Raw genomic sequence first — 22,022 nt, forward strand, 5'->3', positions numbered from 1 at the left:
TCAGGTCTGATTTGATACTAACACAGGACTCACAGAACTGCTCCGTGTGTAACACTGCCACTTGTGTTAGCTGGCTGCTCCTCTTCACAACGTCCATCATGGCAGGTCAAAGCCACTTTTACCATTTTCATCTGAAAAGGGAAAGGAAATCTGAAGCAAACGTGAAGTCATGAGTCTGAGGCCCCAGGAAGAATCAAAAGGACAAAGAGGAGAGCTCCAGAACACCCCCCAGCTGCTCCCTGCTCTCTTCTTCTGAACACAACTTCATGGGAAATATCTTTTTCAGCACACTACTTGACTTCTGAGTGCAGACCATAGTAATGACATTAAAGCTATACAGAAACTTGTGCAATAACATAATAGCGAGTAGTTTGAAAACTAAATGTATAGCTAGGTATTAAAAACTACTTTCCAGAGATTTTTTTCCTTGTCTCTGTGTTTGGCAAAGGTCAAGTAGCTTTAGCTGCTGATCAACTGTATGTGATTAAAAAAATCCCCAGCAAAGCACAATCCAGCCATTTTCAGTCTTTATTAAAATGTCAGTTGCTTTAAAACCCATCAATTTCTCCCTGCTTTCTGCTCCTGGTCATTACAGGTGGGACTGCGGAAGAGCCATGCCAGCCATAAAGAGGAGGGAACCTGTTTCATAGGGAGTAAGAGACCATTAACACAGAACCACTCCCAGACCAAGTGCCTCCAAAGTGTCCTGAAGGAAATGGAGCTCATCCGGAGCTCCAGGGATGGGCAGATTGAAGAAGCAATCGAGTTCAATCAGGAGCTGGAGAGGGAGCTGAAGAGCTCTCAGGAAGCTCTGGTCAGCCTGGAAGACTGCAACTGTAACCTGAAGAGGGAGCAGGCGGAGACGAGGAGGAAGGTGGAAGAGGCCAGACACGCCGTCCTCAACAGTCTTGGCAAAGTGAAGGAGCTGGAAGAGAAAGCTAACGAGGTGCCACATCTGCAAATATACATTCAGCAGCTGGAATCACAACTGCAGCACTACAGGTAGGTTGGAGTCTGTCAAAAAGCGCCTATAAAGTCACAGTGTTGGGACACAAGTCAGTTTGAGAATCTCTGGTTGTGGCTTATTAAACGTCTCCAAATACATCTTGTAAAATCTAGCCAGAGGGAAATTAGAAGCTGCTTGTCCATTTTGTTGGGTTTCCTCTTATGGATCCCTATCCCTAAGAGAACTGGGAGCATTCAGTGGAAGGTAGGCCAAGTAAGGGTGGTGATCTACAGAGAGCTGAAGTTACTCCTCAAACACACAGCAACAGAACTCAACGTGGCAATGCTTCCAGAAAGCCCCAAAACAAATTCCTGACAGTCCTTCAGAAACCATTTCCAACACACTTATTTTTTTCACTGCATTTCCTGGTCATTAGGTCCCATCCCAAGCCAGCTGCAATCAGATGGCTGACACTCCATTTCTTAAAAAGCTCTTCAGCATGTCCTAGGAACTGGGGAAAAGCACACAAGGACAACTTCTGGCCAGTGGTTTTAAACTCTGCTGTGACTTCATTGCTTCCTCACTGGCAGAATAGGTAATACTGAAAAGAGAGAAGCTGAAGTGTTCCTAAACCCACAAAATAATATAGTGGGAATCTCAAACAAAGAATACATCACTCAACTAAACCCTGCTTTTGTAACAGCATAAACAAATCTTTCCAGAAGCCAGAAAGCTGGTCATGAATTTAATTGTTCACTGCCTTTGTTGCTTTTTATTTCAAATGAAACTTGGACTCATAGATGGTTATTAAGTGTTAGGCATTTCTGCCCAAGTTTAAGACTGACCTGTGGGATAAAATCTAGTTTATATTCTCACTGACCCAAAGCAAAACCAGTATTTATAGATATATTTTTACTTACACTACTAAATCTAGTATTTTAATAAATTGCCTCTTCTGAACTCCTTGTCTCTTCCTAAACTTACACTTCCTCTGTTTGCTTATAAGAAGAATTCATAGTGAGTTATTTGTGGCATCATAGCTATTGTACTGTTTTATGAAGTGAGGAAATTCTAAAAATAACCATTTTATCCAGTGTCTTTCTGTGAGCATTGTGTATGTTAATACTTGCATGGTTGCAGAAGATCAAAGAAGATAAAAGCATTTATTTAAACATCTATAGGATTTAAAAAGCACCGTGAGGGCACGTAATGTTCGAGATGACTGTCAGGGGTCTCTGGATGAATGATACAACTCCTGGTGCTAAAAGGGATCCCACAACTGGTCAGGTCTATCATGTCCTCCTTGGCACGAGCACCAGAGATTTACTATGAGCTCTTGTCCTGTGGAATTGCTTTTCCAAAATATGATGAAGGATAAAAAAGATCACCTGGAAACAGGTAGAGGTGAATGAGTTAAAGGCAGTAAGGAATGTCCACTGGCCTCGCAGAGCAAGAACTTTAGGGGTTACATCAAAACAAAGAGTGTGAGTTCAAAATGTAAATTACATGTTCCTTGTGAGATAACCTTCATGTGTAATACTTATTTTTAAATTGCATGCTAATTTAGAGTGACTGTCAAGCTCAGGAATGGTGCTGAACTTACCATTTGGGAACTACATCCCTTTTTTAGCCCCACTGGCTTTGAGATTCCCTGTTGGCCATAAAGCACCTCCCACTCCCCATCCACGTAAAACAGCTCTTGGTGTAAACAGTTTAACTTAGAGATGCATAATGGTAACTGTGACTTGCATGCCTGTGGTCATATTCCACAGCATATGGAATGCCATCATTCCACACATTCCCCGGGGTGGCACCAAGGTGCCCAAACTGGCAGAAAATAGTGAATCAGCAGTGCAGAGCTGTGTGTTAGGGTGGGGAAAGGGTTCAGCAGCAGCATGGCTGGCTCTGCCCCACACAGCCTGGGCTGTCCCAGCTTGTCCCTCCCTTTGCTTGCTCACACTGGTGCTAAGGCAGCACAAACTCCTCCTGCTCAGGGAAATTCACCTTTTCCTGATGTGCAGGAGTCCACATCCATGGCTGTAGCTCAGGTGAGGTGCTGGGAGTGCTTGGTGAGGGGAAGAGATGGGTTGGCTGAGGTGTGGAGAGGGAGGGACAGCTGGGACCCCAGCGGGTTCTGACTGTCACTTGGCAAGGGTGTCACTTGTCCTGTTAGTTCAAGGCAGCCTGTGTTTCAGTCACTACTCCAGTGAGCAGTTTTCTCCCTTGCCAGGTGCCACACAGAGTTTGTGAGCAGGATCTGGGTTTGGCAAGAGCTAGTGCTGCAAGGTAGTGGTGGAGAGAAATGGGGGGGATTTGGGTGTTCTGCAGAAGGCATTAACAACTGCAGATATGTCTCCCAAGAATTCACCTTAAGTGGCTTGGTGAGCCCCAGGTTTCCTCCAGCTGAAGTCAAATTTCTTCCAGAGAGGATCATCTTCAAGAGTGAGTCTGATCTATGAGCTTTACACACTGCTCCTGTTTATAGTTTCACATTTATAAAGGAAATGATTTCTTCTTTTAGGTTCAGACTTTAAAAGCTCTTTCAGCATCTAAATCCCTCTTCTAGACCTCCATCTGATACCTGCTTGCTCTCATTTAGATCTGGAATTACAACCATGACCTTAAGTTATAATCCCTAATGCAGGAAACAACACAGTTTGCATTTATTCAGGAAAGTGTTTAAGTACCTGCAAGTGATTAAATGTTGTCCTAAATTGGAGTGTGTAATTATAATCACCTGTTCCTGATTTCATCTTCCAGATTCATATTCCTGTGAATCTGTATGACTTACACATGAAATTCTTCTGAGTGCACAGGTTCCTGTGCCAGGGTTTGAAATGTTCCTGTCACACCGTTAGGTTCCTAACCCAGCCTAGTTGACCAAACAGTTCATAGTTCTTGTCTTCAGGTGCACATCCAAATCTTCCTGCTCTAATGAGTGTGTCAGGTTTCTGTCCCCTTTCCTCCCCATGAGACATCTGGACTATCTTTCAGCTTTTATTTTTTAATCCCTGTCAAGTTAGTGAGTCAGCTGTAAATTTCAATAAATTCCTTACTGAAAAGCTTGAGTTCAGAGGAAAAAGACATCACAAGAAATTATGTCTTTATCACTGGTATTATATAAAAAGTCTCTCATTCCCAGTGCCTGATTACAGGAGAGTTTAGGAAGTCGAGCAAGTCCCATTTTTCTGCAGTGCTGCCCAGAGAGTTATTCCCAGAGGACAAATCATTAACCACTATTCCCTAAACTCTCTTTTTTTTCCCCACTAAGTTTTGCTCCAGCACAAGGTGACACCATTCATGTATTCTAATATCGTCCTATGATTTCTAAGTATTGTTTGTAAAAATACCACACATTAAAATGTTACTACAGTAAAAATGTCACATCTACTGCTTCTTTTTATCCATTGACCCATTTGCCCTGTCAGAAAAGGAGATTAGATTGGTTTGACATGAATTGTTCTTGCCAAATATAAGTTGGCTCTGTTTTCTGTACTACACTGGAGGTGGCTTAGAAATTGATTACTTAATAATATTCTTTTTCTCTTAGCACTGGAGGGAACAGAACAATTTAACAATGATTTTTTTTTTGATCCCAGTGTAACAAATAAAAAGAAAGGTCATCTAGAATCGAAATAAACTTCGTAATAGAGAATGTTCACAGAGGGTTTATGTTGCTGCATTAATCAGCAGCACAGTAATTACATAGGTCAGTGAAGGGGGTCATAAAATACCAAAAATGCTTCCCATATGCATGGTCTGTCTCCCAAATTACTTAATTATCCATCAGCATGTATATGTGTTAATGAGTAGGAATCCTTCTGGCATGGAATGCAGAGAGGCTTGTTTCAGCCCCTCGTATTCTCCTGTAAATATGAAGATTGAGGCCTCTAGCATCATTTTCTCCATTTATTTATTTCATCAGTGTCAGTTTGTCTAAGAAGTTATGCTTTAGGTTATCCTATACTGGAAGCAGTTCAGTTTTTCTTCTCTTTCAGGAGACAGTGCCCTGATCTTTTCAATAATTCCTCAGGTTATCATTCACTCTGTAAAATACAACAAGATGGACCAAACAGGTCCAAATCAATAATCCAAGAACAGGAAGGAAATATTGAAATACTCCAAACGAGTACAGGATCAGCTCCATTAAGTGAAGAATAAAAAGCCCTAGGAAGGAAACACTAATGCACAAAAGAAGGTGTCTGTAGTAGGTTATTTCCAGTCAGAATGGTAATGTTTTATATTTAGGCACCCTAGAACTGTTCTTCTACTTTAAAAATTAGACAATAAAGAAAATCTGGACAATTTCTGCTTGACTACTGTCATCAATACCAGCTCCTTGCTGTTGTGAGGTGAGGGACATCTTGGCAATTTGTTCCAGATGGCACAAAATTTGAGTGGGAGCTGTGGGTGTGTGTGTGCTGGACCACACCGAAGGCTGGACAGACCTGCAGGTGGTAAAGACAGGGAGCAAGGACTGATGTCAGTCAGTAGGAATGATGGCACTCAGGGAACTGAGCTCACAGAGAGTGAAATGAAATATTAATTGCAGAGGCTCATCTGCAAAAGCACTCAGATTCTTCTGGATGAACTGATGTCATCACATTTTATTTTCTAACTTTGCTGTAGCTGATACTGTTTTCTGCTAAAGAGTGTGAGAAGTTTTTTATTAGAAAGAACTCTGCCAAAAACCACAGAGCCTCATGTTTTTGAAGAAGTTAGCAGTAGCAGGTGAATATATTCCCATCATATGAAGTTTAAACTACTTGTGGGTCTTTAGCCATAGAAGAACCGTAAGCTAAGCAAGCAAATCAGATTACTCTCATTGGGAACACTTTAAAGGAGCATTTTGATTTCACAAGAAGGGATAGTGGAGGGTATTGTTATTTATGGTAGAGAGAACTGTACAGAGCAATTTAAATACATTAATTTGGCATTGTAGAAAATGTATAGCACCTCTTTCTGTGGAAGAGCTACTTTTATTTCGAACACAAGTGTCTTTCAAAACTTCCCATGATAATAGCAAAACCTTCACTTCAAATCCGTTCACATAATTGCAAGTTCATTTATCCCCAAGGAACCTGTGTGCTTTGACAATGGAAGTGTAGCCACTTCCCTGGCCTTTTTCCTGGGCTTTTACTTACACAGTGTTCATTCTTGGGAGGCTTTCCCTGGCTTCTCACTAAATCCCCCTTTCATCTGGCTGCCCGTGTTTGCTGTGCAGGGAGTGGAGCAGCGGGAGCACCATGGCAGTGCCACACACAGGGACAGCCCCGTCCTGCTCTGTTTGCTGGCCCTGCTGGAGCTGTCCCTCAGCAGCCCCCAGCACATCCCCTCCTGGGGATGGAGGATGAGAGTGCCCTGCAAGCCCTGCTGCAGCACTGACAAAGCCACAGCCCAAGGCTGAGGAGTCGGTTCTGTCCTCCCATACCCAGAGAGCAGCTGCCTTTCACAGCTGCCTCCTCCGCCCTCCTGTGCACGATTTGAATCATGCTAACCCCTCCTACACCAGAGGGATTCGGTTTTTTTCCCAAGAGGATGTGCAGTCAGGGTTTCTGCAGCTTTTCTTCCCTGAATTAGTGCCTGGAAATTCAGGCAGCAGCTTGGTGACAGCTGTGCACCTCCCTCCTTCATCCGCCTGCTCTGACTTTCCCAGTACTAGACTCTCTTACTGCACAATCTTATTACCTGGCTTATCTTATGACCCCCAAGCAGAAAGACTGATTTCATACACAAACATAACTTTAAAGAAAAAAATTCCTCCCCTACCCCTTTCAAACCCAAAGACTGGAGTCCCCATCAGAGGCTGTGACCCTCAGACAGCAGAGCTCCCATTCCAGAGCCACTGGTTTGTGGTTACTGCAAGAACCAGCACCAGACGTGGTCCTGGATCATAACCAGCCCTCAGCTACACCCCTCTGGCTTTCTGGGCTGCAGCACCTGTCCCTATCCAGCACTGGCTGTGTGGCCCTTGCATCCCAGGCACCTTGTGCCCAATGGGCACAGCTTGCCCCTGACAGGACCTGGCTGCCCCGTGCCAGTTGGCCAAACCTCCCCTAACAGATGCTTTGAAGAGCCAGCAGGATTTTTGAAATTCACCTTTTCTTCAGGTCAGTTTTATCAGACAAATTAATAATATATAACCTCAAAGTGTAACCTGTGGCTGGAACTTGGGGCTTCTATACTCCCTGTATGTCTAAGACTGGCAAAAATCTGAATTAAAACTACCAGGGGCAAGATCCTGAGAGGACCAGGGTACTGACAAGTGCTTCAGTCAGGCACTTGCACACAAATTTTGTATGAAGTACTTAATTACTCCACTGAGCCCCTCCAGAGATGAAATTAAAACAAATAAACCACCCATATCTCGGGTGGGTTTAGTGTATGTTATTTTTGTGTCAATTCACATGAGTTACTTTGAAAATCTAACAGTGCTGATCACCTACACTTAGGCACAAGCAGAGGATTCTCCGTTCTTTTAAGCTTTTTATTCTGCTGAAGGAATAAAAGGGAAGCGATTTTATGCATTATTTTCTTCATAAAACTTGAAAATTACTTCATGAAAGGGAGGAGAGGAGAAATTCTACTAAAGCAGTAAGAAGGGATTAATTACTCTTTGCTCCTATCTCACTTTCCTTCAGAATACAAAACAGACAAGGTAATTTGTAATATAGATGCTGAAAACCCAGATTTTCAAAGAGATTAAACTAATTTGTTTTGCTAAAATAGCCTGATCTCAGAATACAGAAGGATTAGTGATCTGCAGGGGAGGAGGCTTTATCTCTTGAAAACATCCCAAAACAGACAATGATGTAACAAGATGAGTGAAGTCACCCTAGAAATGTTTGAGGGAAACTTGTAGATGTTATGCTTAAAAAAACCCAAACCAAACCCAAAATTCAACAAAACACCCTTTAAATTGATGTGCAGGAAAAAAAGCGTGGAATCATGAAGGACCTGTCCACTCAAACTTGTCATTTGATTTGAAAGTGAGGTGTTCTCCTTCAGCATCGTGCTTCAACCAGGTGTTAACAGAGTCGTCCACCCCGAGAAAGAGGTGATAGATGCACATGCAACCATTCCACTTCATCCTTCACTTCAACTCTCAAAAAGCTCCTCTGTGTTACAGTAACAGAGTTACCTGGAAACCTGGGAAAATATCTGCAAAGTAAATTAATTAACTCCATGGCTTCCCTGGGAACTTGCAGACCCACAAGCTGAGTTCTTAAACCCCATCCTCAGGACAGCCCAGCCAAGATGGAAAGATTGTAAATACCCTCGTGTTCCTCAGGACACTGCCAGGGCTGAGGCACCCAGCCTCTAAACCTGCCTGGGCTCTGAGGAGGCTGGGGCTGAGCTGATAAATGTCACTGATGGGAGGAAATACAGTACAGGCAACTCCTGTACTTCCAGTGACACGAGACAGTTACTCAGCAGCCCTGCAAATATTTGTTCTGTTTGGGACTGCTGCTGAATCTCTGCCCATGTTTGCTGTGCTGTTCCCTTCCCTTCATTCTCCTGGGCGTCCTTTCAACTTTATCAGTGTCTCATCTGCCTGATTAGCAGCATGATTAAAATCCTCACTGATATTTGCCTGTCTCATGCCTGGCTGGGGGTGTCCTTTTTGTGATACTCAGCATGATTCTCTGGATTTGCCTGGGAATTTGAACCTCAGTTATTCTGAACTGCAGCCCCTGAAAAAACTAAGGGAAACTGCAGTCACATCCCAAGGAAAGTGATGTCCTCAAACCAGAGAAGAAAGCTAGAAAAGGATGTCCTGCACTATAAGTAAAGCTTAGATTACATGGATCTGGTCTTACAGATTTGTGTCCTGAGGTAATCCCAAACTGGAAATTCAAAACAGACTGAGGCTGTGGGGGGAAGGAGGGTGGGAGGAGGAGCTGGTCAATGTATCTGCTTCAGTTCTTTATTACAGAAAAGAGATATCCAGGGATACCCAGTTCTACCTCCCCTGTGGCAGGGGAACTTTAAGACCATCTAAAGATTAAGGTCCTTCCAACCCAAACCACACTCTAATTCTATGGTATTTTCACAGTTCCAGATGTGAAACCTATCAAGTCAAGCAACCTGAAAGTTGTAAAATGCATCAAGAGACTGGCTTTAGTTCAGAGACCATTCCTCACCTTTGAAAAAAAAAAAAAAAAAGGAATTTGTATACATATTTGTAGCTTTTCATAACACCCATCTGAAAATTTGGCAAATTCTGATAAAAATGAACAGGTATGTGTGGCCTTAAGGGATCACAAAGCTGCAGCTCAACTTCAGAGATTGAAAACATAAAGCATGGTCTGAAGCTTAACCATTATTGCAGGTATCTGTATCCCAGCATCTGCCTGTGTTCTGCTCACCATTCCACATAGGAATGTACTTTATTAAAAAAGAAATCTTCCAATAAATGCCAACTGTAAGCTTTGAGCAACGAGGCATCATTAGGAAGTTACTTCTGTGGAACAAAGAATTTCAGCCTCCACAGCATTGTTCTTAAACCACTTGAAAAATAAGGTGTGGAGGCTGTGATTGACTGTGGGTTGCAGTCCCTCCTTGTTTGAGGAGAAAAATATTCTCTGAAGGCTGCCTGAGCTTGGAGTGCTAATTGTCATCAGGCCACACATCATCCCTTTCAAGAACAGAGGTGCCAAGTGTTGGGAGTCAGATTTCAGAGGAAAGACCCCAAACCTTTCAATAAATCTCCAGAATAAAAATCAGGCCCTGTGCTTTGTTTTGTGCAGAGCCTCTGCTCACAGCAGAGTGTTTCAGGGAGGGTTCATGGTGTCCCATTAATCATAACACTGAAATATCTGGGACTCACTGCACATCTGCTCTGCTTTTGCTCTCTGTACTTGACCCCATCACACGTCCTTGGCATGAGATCGCACAACAGAAAAGTATCTGGGGCTGCCCAGGGTGAGGGCAGCCAAGTTTGAAGCACAGCACTGTCAGGTTTAAGCCAAGCTCTGAGTACAGTGTTTTCACTCTCCTGGAGCTGGTAGGTCTAAGGGGCACTGCTTGGCACAAAATTACACGAGGCAGAAATAGGAGCAATTAGAGCAAAGCCAATGCTTGTGAAAATTGCAGAAGAGGAGGTTTTGCTACCCATTTCTGTGCTTGGAAGGGTGGCAAACAGGCAAGGGTGGCATTTCCAGCAAGGGTACACCTGAGTTTTGTGGGGCATCACTCTGTTGTCACCCATGAGCCCCCCTGTCACTACTGAATGACATTAATAAATCAAATCTCAAACTACCACTTTAAGATACAAAAAGGAAATAAAATTAAATACTTCACTTGGCTTTCGTGTTGAAGAGGCAGTTTCCTTAGTTGCAAATTATTTTTTGCTCAGATTTCTAATTCAACCAAACAAAAAAAAAAGGAAAATATTCAAACTGTTATAAGCAAAAGTTAGGAGAGAAGCTGGTCCTTAGTGTGAAAGGTCTGTGTTTCCATTAATGAATGTACATGGCTTGGCTCTGCTTAATTTCCAATGCTGTCTCTGTCAGCAGAGAAGAAAAGAATAAGAAAATCAAGAAAAAGAACGTTCTTAGTTTATTTTGTCAGTAAAACTGTGTCTCTACTGCCGGAGCCCTGGCTGGGATGTAACAGGTTTTTCAGAAGTCTTCCAGCTGTGAAATATTCCCACCACTGGCAGGATATTCCTGGGTAAATGCACTGACTTTGAACAATAGACCTTTCAGTGCAGCCAGGGATTGGTATCTCTCAGAAAAGCTGTGATTAATCTCTCTGCAGCAGAATTATACACCAGGTTTGTTCCTGTGCTGTCAATCTCACACTCGCTGCTTTCCTCCCTCTCCCCTTGTTCCCTGCCTGCTTTGCTCTCTTTGGTTTGGGGATCTTTGTTCATCATGATTTACAGTTTCCAAAGGATGCTTCAAATGCATTTAAACACAGGAAACTTGAAAATTAAATAAGTATAAAGCTTTTAAAGTAAATACTATGTGGGATATGAATGATCTAAGCTTTGATTTCACATCAAAAACCCATCATTAAGGATCTAAGATCCTGAGAGTTTAGACCTGTACTGTTTAGAAATTTGAGGAACTGTCAGTCCCTAAGGCTTGGCACTTGTTTTGAAGTATTAAAAGTAACTTATGTTTAAATTGCAGTTCTCCAGCCTTACCAGTTAAGGCCCTGCTTCTGCAAGCAGCAATGTCTTGCATCAAACAAGTATTTTCTCCTAGGTAGGGTGCACCTTGCTTATAATCCAAATTACCTCTATATCAAAATGATGTTGTTTTTAGAACAGAAAATTATTAATGCTAGAAAGGCAGCAATTATTTCTTCCCCTTCCAAGCAGAGGGAGCTTTCCTGTGGCAGGTTCCCATGGACCAGCTAAATTGATGGATCTGTGTTTCCTGAGCGAACATGACGCACGGAGCAGCAATCACCGGGAAGTAATTGACGGTTTGCTGTCTCATGTGCTCAAGCCAAACCTTTAATTCTATTCCTCCACATTTACCTGTCATCATATGCAGGAAACAAACAGCAAATAACCCCTAAACAAAGCAATGACTCCACGGGCAGAACCCACAAAGACACCCCGAGCCCTCCCGCTTATCTGGTCAGTGCCTGGAAGGCTGAGCTGAATTCTTCTCTTCTCTAAAGAAAAGGCCGTGGAGAGCAGAGGGGGGAGAAGGAGCGGTTCTGCTCGTTACCATGAAAAAGGAGCTGTCAAAGCATCACCTTCTTTCACCCTTCCTGCCTCGCCAGCCTTTTTCTGACCCGGGGAACGGGAGCTCAAACCAAAGCGTGCGGGCGAGCGCTGGAGCTGCGCAGGGCAAAGGCGGGGCGCGGGGACGGGACGGGGCCGGGCCGGCACAGCTCAGCTCGGCTTCCCTCCCTTGTGTGTGCTGCTGCACACACAACCCCTCCTGCTTCCAGCCCCGATCCTGCCGGGAAGGCTCCTGCGTGGAGAACACGAGCAGCCAGGTGCGGATGCCGCCTGCGCTCCGGGCCAGCAGCAGCAGCAGCAGCACGGCGTGTCCTTGTCCTGGGCACCCCAATCTCCTCGGGCAGCTGCAGAAAGGCTCAAAGCAAAGTTTAAATGCTGGCACAGGAATGGCGAAGTTTAACCGGGTCCTGTGTTGTAACAGCTCACAATGGGCAAGGTGAATGCGAGCTGGGAGAGCTGCTGAGGTACAGAAGGAAAATCAGGAACGGCAGTGTTTTTAAAGGCAGGTTTATGAACCATCCGTCAGCTCAACATGCAGAGACCCGAGTTCACTCCAGGGGTTTATTATTTTTGGTGAAGTTAAGCAAACCAATGCTTTTGAATTTTGGTTTGCCTTTTAACCAAGCTTAGAATGAAGCGACTCTTCAGTGACAAAAGTCCTCCCAGGACCCTGGGAACACATGCTGCCTTGCCAAGCTTTACAAAAATGCTTTATTTTTTCCATTACTTTTTAAGTGAAACTGTAAACCCGTGATCTGGCCCAGAATATAATAACAAAAAAGTGCCAGGTCAGAGGTGAGTGCTACAAAACCGGTGTAAAAAAGCTTAGATTGTGCATCCTTAAATTTAAAGGGCTTCCCCTCCCTCCTCGATCAAACAAATGCATACTGCACACACTGGTAATGTACTTAGTGGGTGAAATGCATTGTAAATGAATTACAGGTTTTATACTTTAAAAGATTAGTTTGTGCTTAAAAAGCTGTACCCTGTCTGATGTTAAACCCCAGGACATATCAGATTGTTTCTCTCTCATTAAACACTGCAGAAGAGACCATCGTTCAGAGGTGAGTCTGAACTAATCTCTGGAGCTAAACTCAGTGAAGTTCCAGCTCGGTAAATTGATTCATGTCTCCACTAAAAGTGCATTTGAATCACAAAGCTTGGTTTCGGATCAGAATTGCCATCGAGGTGAGCTGGGTATGGAACTTTGACTTTACCCTAATTTCAACCATGACTGGTAGTCTGGAAACATGTTTTGTTTGGGCTGTATTTTAGCTGGAGAAATCTGCTTTATATCACATGGTAAGGAAGACTACAATATTGTGATTACAATTTTATTTTTAGGTGAAATAATACTGGAAATAAAGATTTTTAAATTGCTCAATTAGTCAAGATGTGAAAAACCAGGATCAGCTGTGAAGAACTGCAGAATGATCTTAGGACATTGAGTGATGGGATGGTGGCAGGTACCACATAAATGAAATCAGATTCATTTGGGGGGCAAAAATACCAAAACCAACCCCAAACAACACTTTCAGCTTCAGTGCAACAGATACAGTGATAAACTCAGAGCTTATTACAACTGCTGAAGAATTATATCTTTGAGCTTTATAACTCTAGGAAATGTGTCTGTTCAGTTATTAAGTTGCAGGGAGCAAAGCAAATAAAATATTCAAAGGTATTACAAAGGGAATAGAGAACAATACAAAGAAAATAATTATGCACCTTCACAGAACACCTGTATGAGAACAAAGAAATTCATGATCCTTTCACCTAAACCAATTAAACTGGAAGAGGCCTAGAAAAGGCAAGAAGTGTGAAAAAAAAAAGGCGTGGAAATGATTTTAGCCACTTGCAGATGTGGAAGAGAGAGAGCTGAGGAGAGGTGTGAAATGGGTCTGTAAAATTTTCATCCAGAAGATGAATAGGGAAGAATTGTTCAGTCTCTCAGCACAGGAACTGTGAGCCAGGGCATGAAAGCAGGAGGCAGGTTCAAAGCACACAGAAACCAAAGTGACTCTCACCCAGTGGGTCCCACTAGCTTGGAGCACCTTCCAGCACCGTGCTGAGCTTGAGGAAAGGTCACACAGATTAAACAAGCAACTAAAATATCAATTAAAAAACCCACTTAGCAGGTATTAAATAGAAAGATGACATCTCCACCTGAGTCACCATGGAAATTACTGCAATACTGCAGTAAAAGGCCAGGGGAGGACTAATGATGCACCAGACACATGAAGAGCAGGGGAAATGGATCTATAGGTATTGCCTTTGAGCCTTTAAAATACATAAAATGACAAATAAGAGTGTCTAACATCACCTTGGCTTCATCTGCAGGAATCCAAGGTCACAGCTCTGAGAATCAGGCTCACCTCACACCTGTAATCTCAGAGGACCCCTGCTCTGAGCTGAGCCCTGACTCACTTCAGACCTCAGCTTTGGGTGTTGTCCCTTCACATCAATTTCCCCTTCTGAAAAGCTATTTTAATGACCCCAGAAGAAGGCAGCTACTCCCCACATCAGTTACTGCTCCTACAATCACCTTGAAGATGACCTACAAGCTTAGAGATGCTGTTCAATTCTTTCGTAACCACCCCCTCTCATTCAGATGTACAAATACCACTGATACCTGCAGATTAGCAGGATTTAAAATGGATTAACTGTTCCTCTGGTAAGGAGAATTTCTGAGCTACAGTGGTAAATATTAGCTCAAATTTGGGGAAACCTCTGACTCTCAGCTTGAGCCCAAACTTCCCCTCACAGCAGCCTCTCACAGGATTTCTTGCACACCCCTCACAAGCTTCTCCTTGTGGGACATAAAGAGTAGGATACAGGATTAGGTGGCTGAAGAGTCCAGCCCAAATCTGGTGTGACAAAACCCTGCACAAGTCCCTGCCTTTAGGTCAGGCTTTCCCTTTCTGGCCGTGTCCTGGCAGATGCCTATTGTCCAGTCTCCAATCACTTATTTAATTTCCATTCAGAGCCCAGGAGCTCCCTGCTGGGCTGGGAACCAGCAGAGGCCATTCAATGGAGATGTCAGCCTTTGTGTGAGAGACAGCCACACCAATATTGCAGGGAGCCTTTTCAGCCCTTCGTGCCTACAGCAAAATTTAATCTGAAAAGCTAGGCTTAGTGTTTCTGACATGCTGGCACAGCAAATATTTCCCCACATAATTGAAAAAGATCATTTGTAAGAGTGTTGGCCCAGAGGTTCTCGACACAGACAGATCTGGGGGCAAGCAGAGCATTTTCAGAACACTGTGTGTTTATCAGAAATAGAATATGTGCTTTAATATTTCCATTCATTTGGGCCTCATGCTGTTTGCAGCTGGCTGGCACAGACAGCACTGGTATTTCTCTGTGCACGTTTGCTCACTTCACTCCAAGCTGCTTGATATGTGCATAAATATCCAATATTAAAGATTCTGCTCAATAATCTGTGTGATATCATTCACCAGGTGTGAGGCATAGCCAAGTGCCTCACCTCTCTCTGCACATAAAGGCAAGTTTAACTTGGTTTCTCACACCCTATTGGGACTGTCAGGGAGAGAAAATGGTGTTGAATAACCCTGGAAGGAGGGATTTTTCTCATTTCTAGTCCAGGTAGTCCTGAGGTAAAAATACAACATTATATCTCATTGAAAAAAGGAATGAAGTATTAATGGGGAATCCTCTTTTCCTTTAAAACCCCTCCAAGGATATAAGAATAGCCTGACTCCACAAGTGGGGAAGAACCAGACAGGAGAGCTGTGCTGTAAAACACAAAGCTTAAGCAGATGACACCAAAGGAGTTATTGACCACAGAGCACACTCAGCATCATCCACTTCAACAGGAGCAGAGCACTCATTCCAACCTTCCCCCACCAGCACTGCTTGGGAGCACAAGGAGCTGGAATTGCAGCAGTGCCACTGCTGCCACAGCAGTGCCTTTTATTGGTACATATTCTGCAACCACTCAAACTGTACTGTCAGACTTATTTCAGTCATTGTAACCACCCATGTCACCAGAACAACCACGATGCTTTACATGGCAAAATGAGAAAGGAGCTTTGTGTAATGGGTCATCTTACTTTGTGCTGTCCAACCCTGGCCGGGGACTTGGGAATATTTTGAACCTGACATTCAAGTTTGTGATTTCAGAAATCTGTTTTTACAGAGGTTACACTGTCCTTGCCGGAACCAAAGATACAAAACACAGGCTGTATCCTGAATATTTTAGTCCTAGATAAATGTCTATATGATAAAGGAGCATGATGAAATTATCTGGTTAGGTTATTCAGAAAAATCTCATTTAAAATCTCTTCACATCAGTGCATGTCTTGGGGAAGGCTGTGTGCTATGAAGTCTGGAGAACTCCATCATGAATATCAAATACAGACAACTTAAAAAGCAAACACTGATTTAGAAGAGTTACACTTGGACTAGTTGATGGCTGTCTGTCCCTTCAAACCAAACTATTCTATTCTACAAGAAGAACTCATCAGGTTTGTAAACTTGGCATCGTAGTTTTCCTCTTCAGGAAATGCAATTTTTAAAAATAAACCACATTCTATCAGATTTCAAAGTTGCAGATCTAATCCCCACCAGGGGACAGGAGAAATTTTCCTTTGTGGGCTGTTTTGAGCTTTTAACTGAAGGAACTTGTTCCCATTGTTACTGATGCTACGCTGGCAAATAAGTACAAATACATAACTGCACGTGCTGCTCCACTAAGGCTTATGTGTGTTTTTGGTAGGTTTTATGTATGATGCTAAAATCAATCCTTAGAGCACTTCCCAAGTGGGCACAGACCCACAGGGAATGAAAAAGAATTTGATTAAAGCAACCTAAATGTGAATTCCAGAGTGACTGCTCAGGAAATGACCCCCTGCACAAGCTGAGATGGGTCTGAAGGCAGCCTGGGGTCTGCACTGGAGGATTGTAAGGTTTGGTTTGGGTTTTATACATCTTGTAGAAGAGAAGGCAAATGTGTTGCCTCGAAATGATGTTACTCTGATTTCAGCAGCTTTTATAGAGAATCTCTTGGGGAACATCAGGGATAGTTTGGAGAGGTGCCAATCACCCCCAGGTGCTGCTGGCACCCGCAGCCCTCGGGCAGTAGAAGAGCAAGGAGGTCTCACATCTCCATCAGCCCCGGGAAGTGAGGAAACCCAAAGGCTCCATGAAAGATGCACCTGCCAGAGGCAATACAATCACTGTAATTATTATTTAAAACTAAACAGGCAAAACCTAAAACCTGAGGAGAGTTGCAGGCACTGAATCCCTTGTAATGATTGCACAGTAAATATCTTTCAGGCTGGCATCTCGTGGATGTTGAGATGTTTCTACATTTTCTTCTACAATAATGTAGTGACATGAGAAGTCAACGAGAGCAGCACCAGCACTGTGGACTCTCTGGCCTGGTTTTGGGAACAAATAGAGTTCTTGCAGAAGTAACAGACCCCAGAATTTGAGATGTGATGGCTCTGCTGGGTTACCGAGGAAGGGCAGACTCAGGGAACCATCCCAAACATCGCTGATACACTCTGGGGTAACCTTTGATCCTGCATGGCCTTTCTAGGGGCTGAAGTGAACAGTGGGTTTAGGGGATATTGGGAACTTGGACATTGTGTCTCCTACACTGCTATGGACCAAGGGGCTAAATTCCCATGACTCTGTGTGTTTGAAGGACAATTCTTGCAGCAGGTGCCAGCACTCTCATCACAAGGTGCTCTCTGCCATCTCTGCTGCTCACACCTGGAGGCTGCCTGAGGCACTGGGGCATGACGTGGTTGAAAAGTCATCTGAAACAGATCTGCACGTGGAATATCCTTTCTTTCTGTTCCCAATGATGTGTTTGGGTTTTAACTGGAGATCTGGGACGATCTGGCATTTTAAACAAATGCTTCCCCTAGAAAATCAAATTTATGCAGCAGTTGGGGTTTTTTTGCTGGCTTTGACCCTTCATCACATCTGGAGCCCGTCACTTCTCAAACCAGCATTAACAGTGGCCCTCACACCTGAAACTAAGGTCCCTTCTGTTCCTGGTAGGATGAGAGCCCTGAAAGTAAGCAGTATTTAGTCTGACTCCCTCAGTTCTGGGCAGGATCAATGCAGCTCAATGAGCCTTTGCTAATGCAAAGCAGACTCGTGCATGCTCGTGGGATGCTGTCATTAATCCTTGGAGGACATAAACCTACAGCTGGCTCAGTTTACTGCCAGCAGCTTTTCTTAATGACCCTCCAGATATATGATGTTTAATGTACTCCTGCCCTGTTCCGAGGAATTTACAATCCAAAAGGCAGGCAGAGCATGTTAAGTGCTACCTTTAGCTGTTCATGCCAGGCTGATCACTGCAGGGTGTGAAAATGCTCTCTCAGGGCACTGTTAGGGCCTCACTCAGTTACTGAACCCCTGGCACATCACAGGGCAGCAAACATTCCTGCAGCAAAAGACTGCACTGATTCCTTGGACTCACAACAATCAGGAGCATTTGAAAGGACCATAAATGATGGTTTGGAGGGAGAAGGGGGCTCTGCTGATAAATCTCAGGCTTAACACTGCAACAACATTGCACTTTGCACAGACTGTATTGATTTTTTTTTCCCCATTTAGTTGTTTAAAGTATCTAAAGAAAACAAAACCAAGAAATATCTACATTCACTCCAAAGCCCTGCTGCTGTTTTTTCAGTCTCAGATGAAACAGTCTCTTGACAAACACCAATGCTTCCAACAGTTTTAGCTGGAGCAGCAAACCAAACCCATCAGGCTTTCTTGTGGGGCTGAGCTGAAAGGAGCCCAGAACTCTGCAGCACATCACTCCTGTTTGTGCTCTCACCTCAAAGGGACTCGCTCAGATCTCCAAAGCCTTCTGCACTCGCTCTGATGGAGACTTCAAAAAGTAAAATATGAAGTGTTTCCATGAAATTCTGGGCTGCTGCTGGTATGGCTTTAAAAATCAAACCAGCAGCATTGCCAGCTGAGTAGAGTGGATAAAAGAGATTTCGTTTCAGATGCTTTTGCATTGTGAGGATTTTGAACTTTTATTTCATATATCTCTGGAAACACAATGTGTCTAATTACTAAAGCCTAGCAGTGGAACTCAGACACATCCTCTGCTTTCATTTTTTACCATCTTCTGTATTACAGAAATAAGCACAGAATATATTATCCCTAAGTTCTCAAGTGCAAACAACATACTGTAAAGGCCAAATCCATCTTCTTCTTTCTGATGTTTGGCTTTATGAAATGTAGAAAGTGACAGTAAAAGTAACATCAAATTTCGTTTGAAGGATTTACAAATTTAAAAGCTTCTCCCCCAAAATTGTCATTCCAGATGCTGTATCCCCACTTTTGATGGGCCTGTGTCACCTACCTAACACTCCACAGCCTAAGAAGCTTCCCAGTGCAGCAGATATGAACTGGAACATTTTCCTAGTGTGACTGTACCTGCTTTTAAGGTGGAGAGTTACAAATTCCCCCTCCCTTTTCAGTGCCCACAGTAAAATCCAGAACAACTCAATAATATTTGGAACTTTGTGGGAGTTTGAAGATGGATCAGAAAGGATCAGTGCAAAACCTCTGGAAGGTTTTAATTAACAAATATTTCTGCGTGTCAGATTTTGTCAGGTTTTATCTTGACCTGTCTTCCCTTTTAAGGCATAAATCTCAGGATTTGAGACTGCATTATAGAACGTCAAAAAGCCAAGGGAAAAGATTAAGTCTTATATTGGGGCCAAGAGGAATGGGATCAGCATTAGAAAGTTTGGGATCCCATCCAAGACTGAGACAGCTGGGAAGGTTTCCAAAGTGTTGCCCAGGGCAGTAAAGTGAAAATAGAAAATATGGTGTAAAAACCTGGTTACATAAGTTTCAGTATTGGTCACCTACTGTCAACTACAATGAAAAACCAAATATATTTTATAAACACCTGAGGTTTTTAATTCTCCTGCAGCCCTATGATGTTAAATTTAATCACTGTTTTTACATAAGATGACACAACTGGTATCACCTACTGCTTCAAACAACCACACTTATTTTAAGTCTTCCTCCTAGTGCTGGTTACAGAAAGCTTCTGAGAACTGCTTCCTGTTTTTCATACAGATTTCCCTCTTTTCCTGTGGAAATCTATTGAGGAAGCTCTCTGAAAACAAGAGGAAGTATCTGTTTCTAAATACCTGTGAGAGTGTCCAGAGGAAGGGTCTTTGCCCCCTGTGGGGCTCCTGGGGAGGGCAGGAGCTGCTTGTGATGAGGAGCACGATGTGTCCCCCCAAAAAAGCTGCACCCCTTCACACACAGCTGGGATGCTGCATGGAGAGGCTCCAGTAATGAGGGAAAAACTGCAATTAAGCATTGGCTTTAAAAAAAAAAAAAAAAAAAAAAAAAAAGAGCGATAGAGGGAGAAGCAAAGAGCCAAAGCCTTTTGTTAAAATAATATTGACTGGGAAAACAGGAATCCTGCTTACCCACCTTCCCCATGAGCAATCTTCCTAGCAACTATGTCCACCTCTCTCATTTATTAGCTCTGTGATTCCCAGCCTGTGATGGCCACATAACCCCAGCCAGTGCTCAGGGGGTAAAACAGGAGCACTGAGCCATGTAGGATTAAAGATCTCACCTACAGAAGGTTCCTTTTTAATCCCCCACTGTTGGTGCGTTCTGTCATCCCTTAAATATACGGCTGCCGAAACAGAATCACTCTCAGAACTGGGTTTTGCATCTCTTAATTACCTTTAAGGTCATTCTGATGTGCTTTGGACACGAAGATTCTACACCGTGGAGGTAGAAAATCCAAAACAAAAGTAGAAAGCTCATTTAACAAAATCCGACATAATTTAGTGTCTGTTTCTTGTTTCTGACAGAAGGTGGGTGATATTTCCTCCCCAAGTACTGCAGTTCTGCTCCATGGCCAAGCCTTTCAAAGAGAAACTGAGCCTCGGGCAGTGTTAAAGGGTGGAAGGTGCTTTTGTTCCAATTTTTCATCCCCCTGTTAAATCATCTATATGCAATTTCCAGGGCAGCACCTACTTGCTCAATCAGGGTTTTCTTGCTTGTTCAGTTAAAATGCAGCTGAAAAGAGCAGAGGTGAGTGTGGGGAAGGGGGGAGAAATGAGAGTTATTTTAATAAAATCTACCTGCTGCTTTGTCCTGCTGAAGTCCTATTACCACTTGGAGTTGTTTGCAAGGGCTCCTGTCAGGGTTTCATTTACCTTGTGCTAATTACCAGGATCACACCTTGCCCTGGGTGGCTCGGAGGGGTCACTGTGCAACCCCTTCCAGAACGGGCTCGGTGCTGGGTGAATGACGCTGCTCAGGAACGTTTGGCTCCTCTCACAGGGACCATGGCTGATCTTGGTTTTATCCCAGTGATACCCTCTGCTGTCAAAGGGGTTTGGTCACGAGTCCCTTGTGCTGACACACACAGCAGCTGATGCTGCTACGTCACCATTATTATCCTATCCTCTACTGGTTATTGAATTATTTTATCGATATTTTAATTAGTCTGTATTTTTCCATCTTTTTATTATCTTTTTCCCAGCTAGGGACCTTCCAACACACCTATCCCGAGTCTTTGTTAGCTCCTTTATCTTCTGCTTTCTGCAAAATGTCCTTGGGTCCAGAAGTTGTGCACTTTTGGTATCCAATTTCAACAATACATCTCTCTCTCCCTCCCAGGCCTTGTTCACTGAAGCACATCAAGGTTAGCATGGCAAAACTTCAAGTTTCAGGGATTTTCCCAAGCTGTATTCCCACACTTGCTGCTTATGAGAAACTTTGCTGACTAAAAGTGATTGAAGACTAACGCACTGCTTAAAAATACTGGTTATTATTCATTAAAAATTAGAAAAGCCATATCATTTCCAATACAAAAACATTTAAAAAATGGACAAACCATCAAGATCTGAGCAATATTTCACTAATATTGGCCACACTGTCCAGCTAATGCTGATATGAGCAGGATTGCATTTTTAGTCTGTCTTTGCTGGCCTGCTGTGTGCCCAATCTGCACTTCTTAAATGTAATTTATTGTGTACTTATTCCCACAGTCAAGTTGCTTAACCATTTTAGCTTAGAGTGCCTTGGAATACTGTATTTGGTCTCCTGGAAATCATCCAGAAACCTGGAGTTACACACATTCAGACAGTAACCTCTCTTCATGGCATCTGTTTTTTCAGAGACACAAACATGTTACTCCTACCCATTTTTTCCTCCGCTAAAAATCTGTATTAATTTATGATGACTTTCTGCAAACATTCAGTGATGTTGCTCATGGCCACCCTGCTGCAGAGTCCAGGGGATCCTGCCTGATAGAAGAGAGGGGAGAACTTCCAAGAGAAGCACTGAAGTTTGCCTAAGCCCCACACAAACCATGATTTTATGCTATTAAATCAT

General features: G+C 43.2%; 1 protein-coding gene across 1 annotated transcript in view; it reads left to right on the forward strand.

Moving 5' to 3' along the window:
* The window catches only part of LOC116448886, a 34,929-nt gene that overhangs the window by 6,691 nt on the left and 6,216 nt on the right, over window positions 1-22,022 (forward strand). Inside the window, exon 8 of the mRNA XM_032119907.1 lies at window positions 596-1,002. Within this exon, the coding sequence (XP_031975798.1) occupies window positions 596-1,002 (407 nt within the window). The remainder of the gene's footprint in view (window positions 1-595; window positions 1,003-22,022) is intronic.

This window comes from Corvus moneduloides, chromosome 10, assembly GCF_009650955.1.
Source record: "Corvus moneduloides isolate bCorMon1 chromosome 10, bCorMon1.pri, whole genome shotgun sequence".
Classification (NCBI taxonomy): domain Eukaryota; kingdom Metazoa; phylum Chordata; class Aves; order Passeriformes; family Corvidae; genus Corvus; species Corvus moneduloides.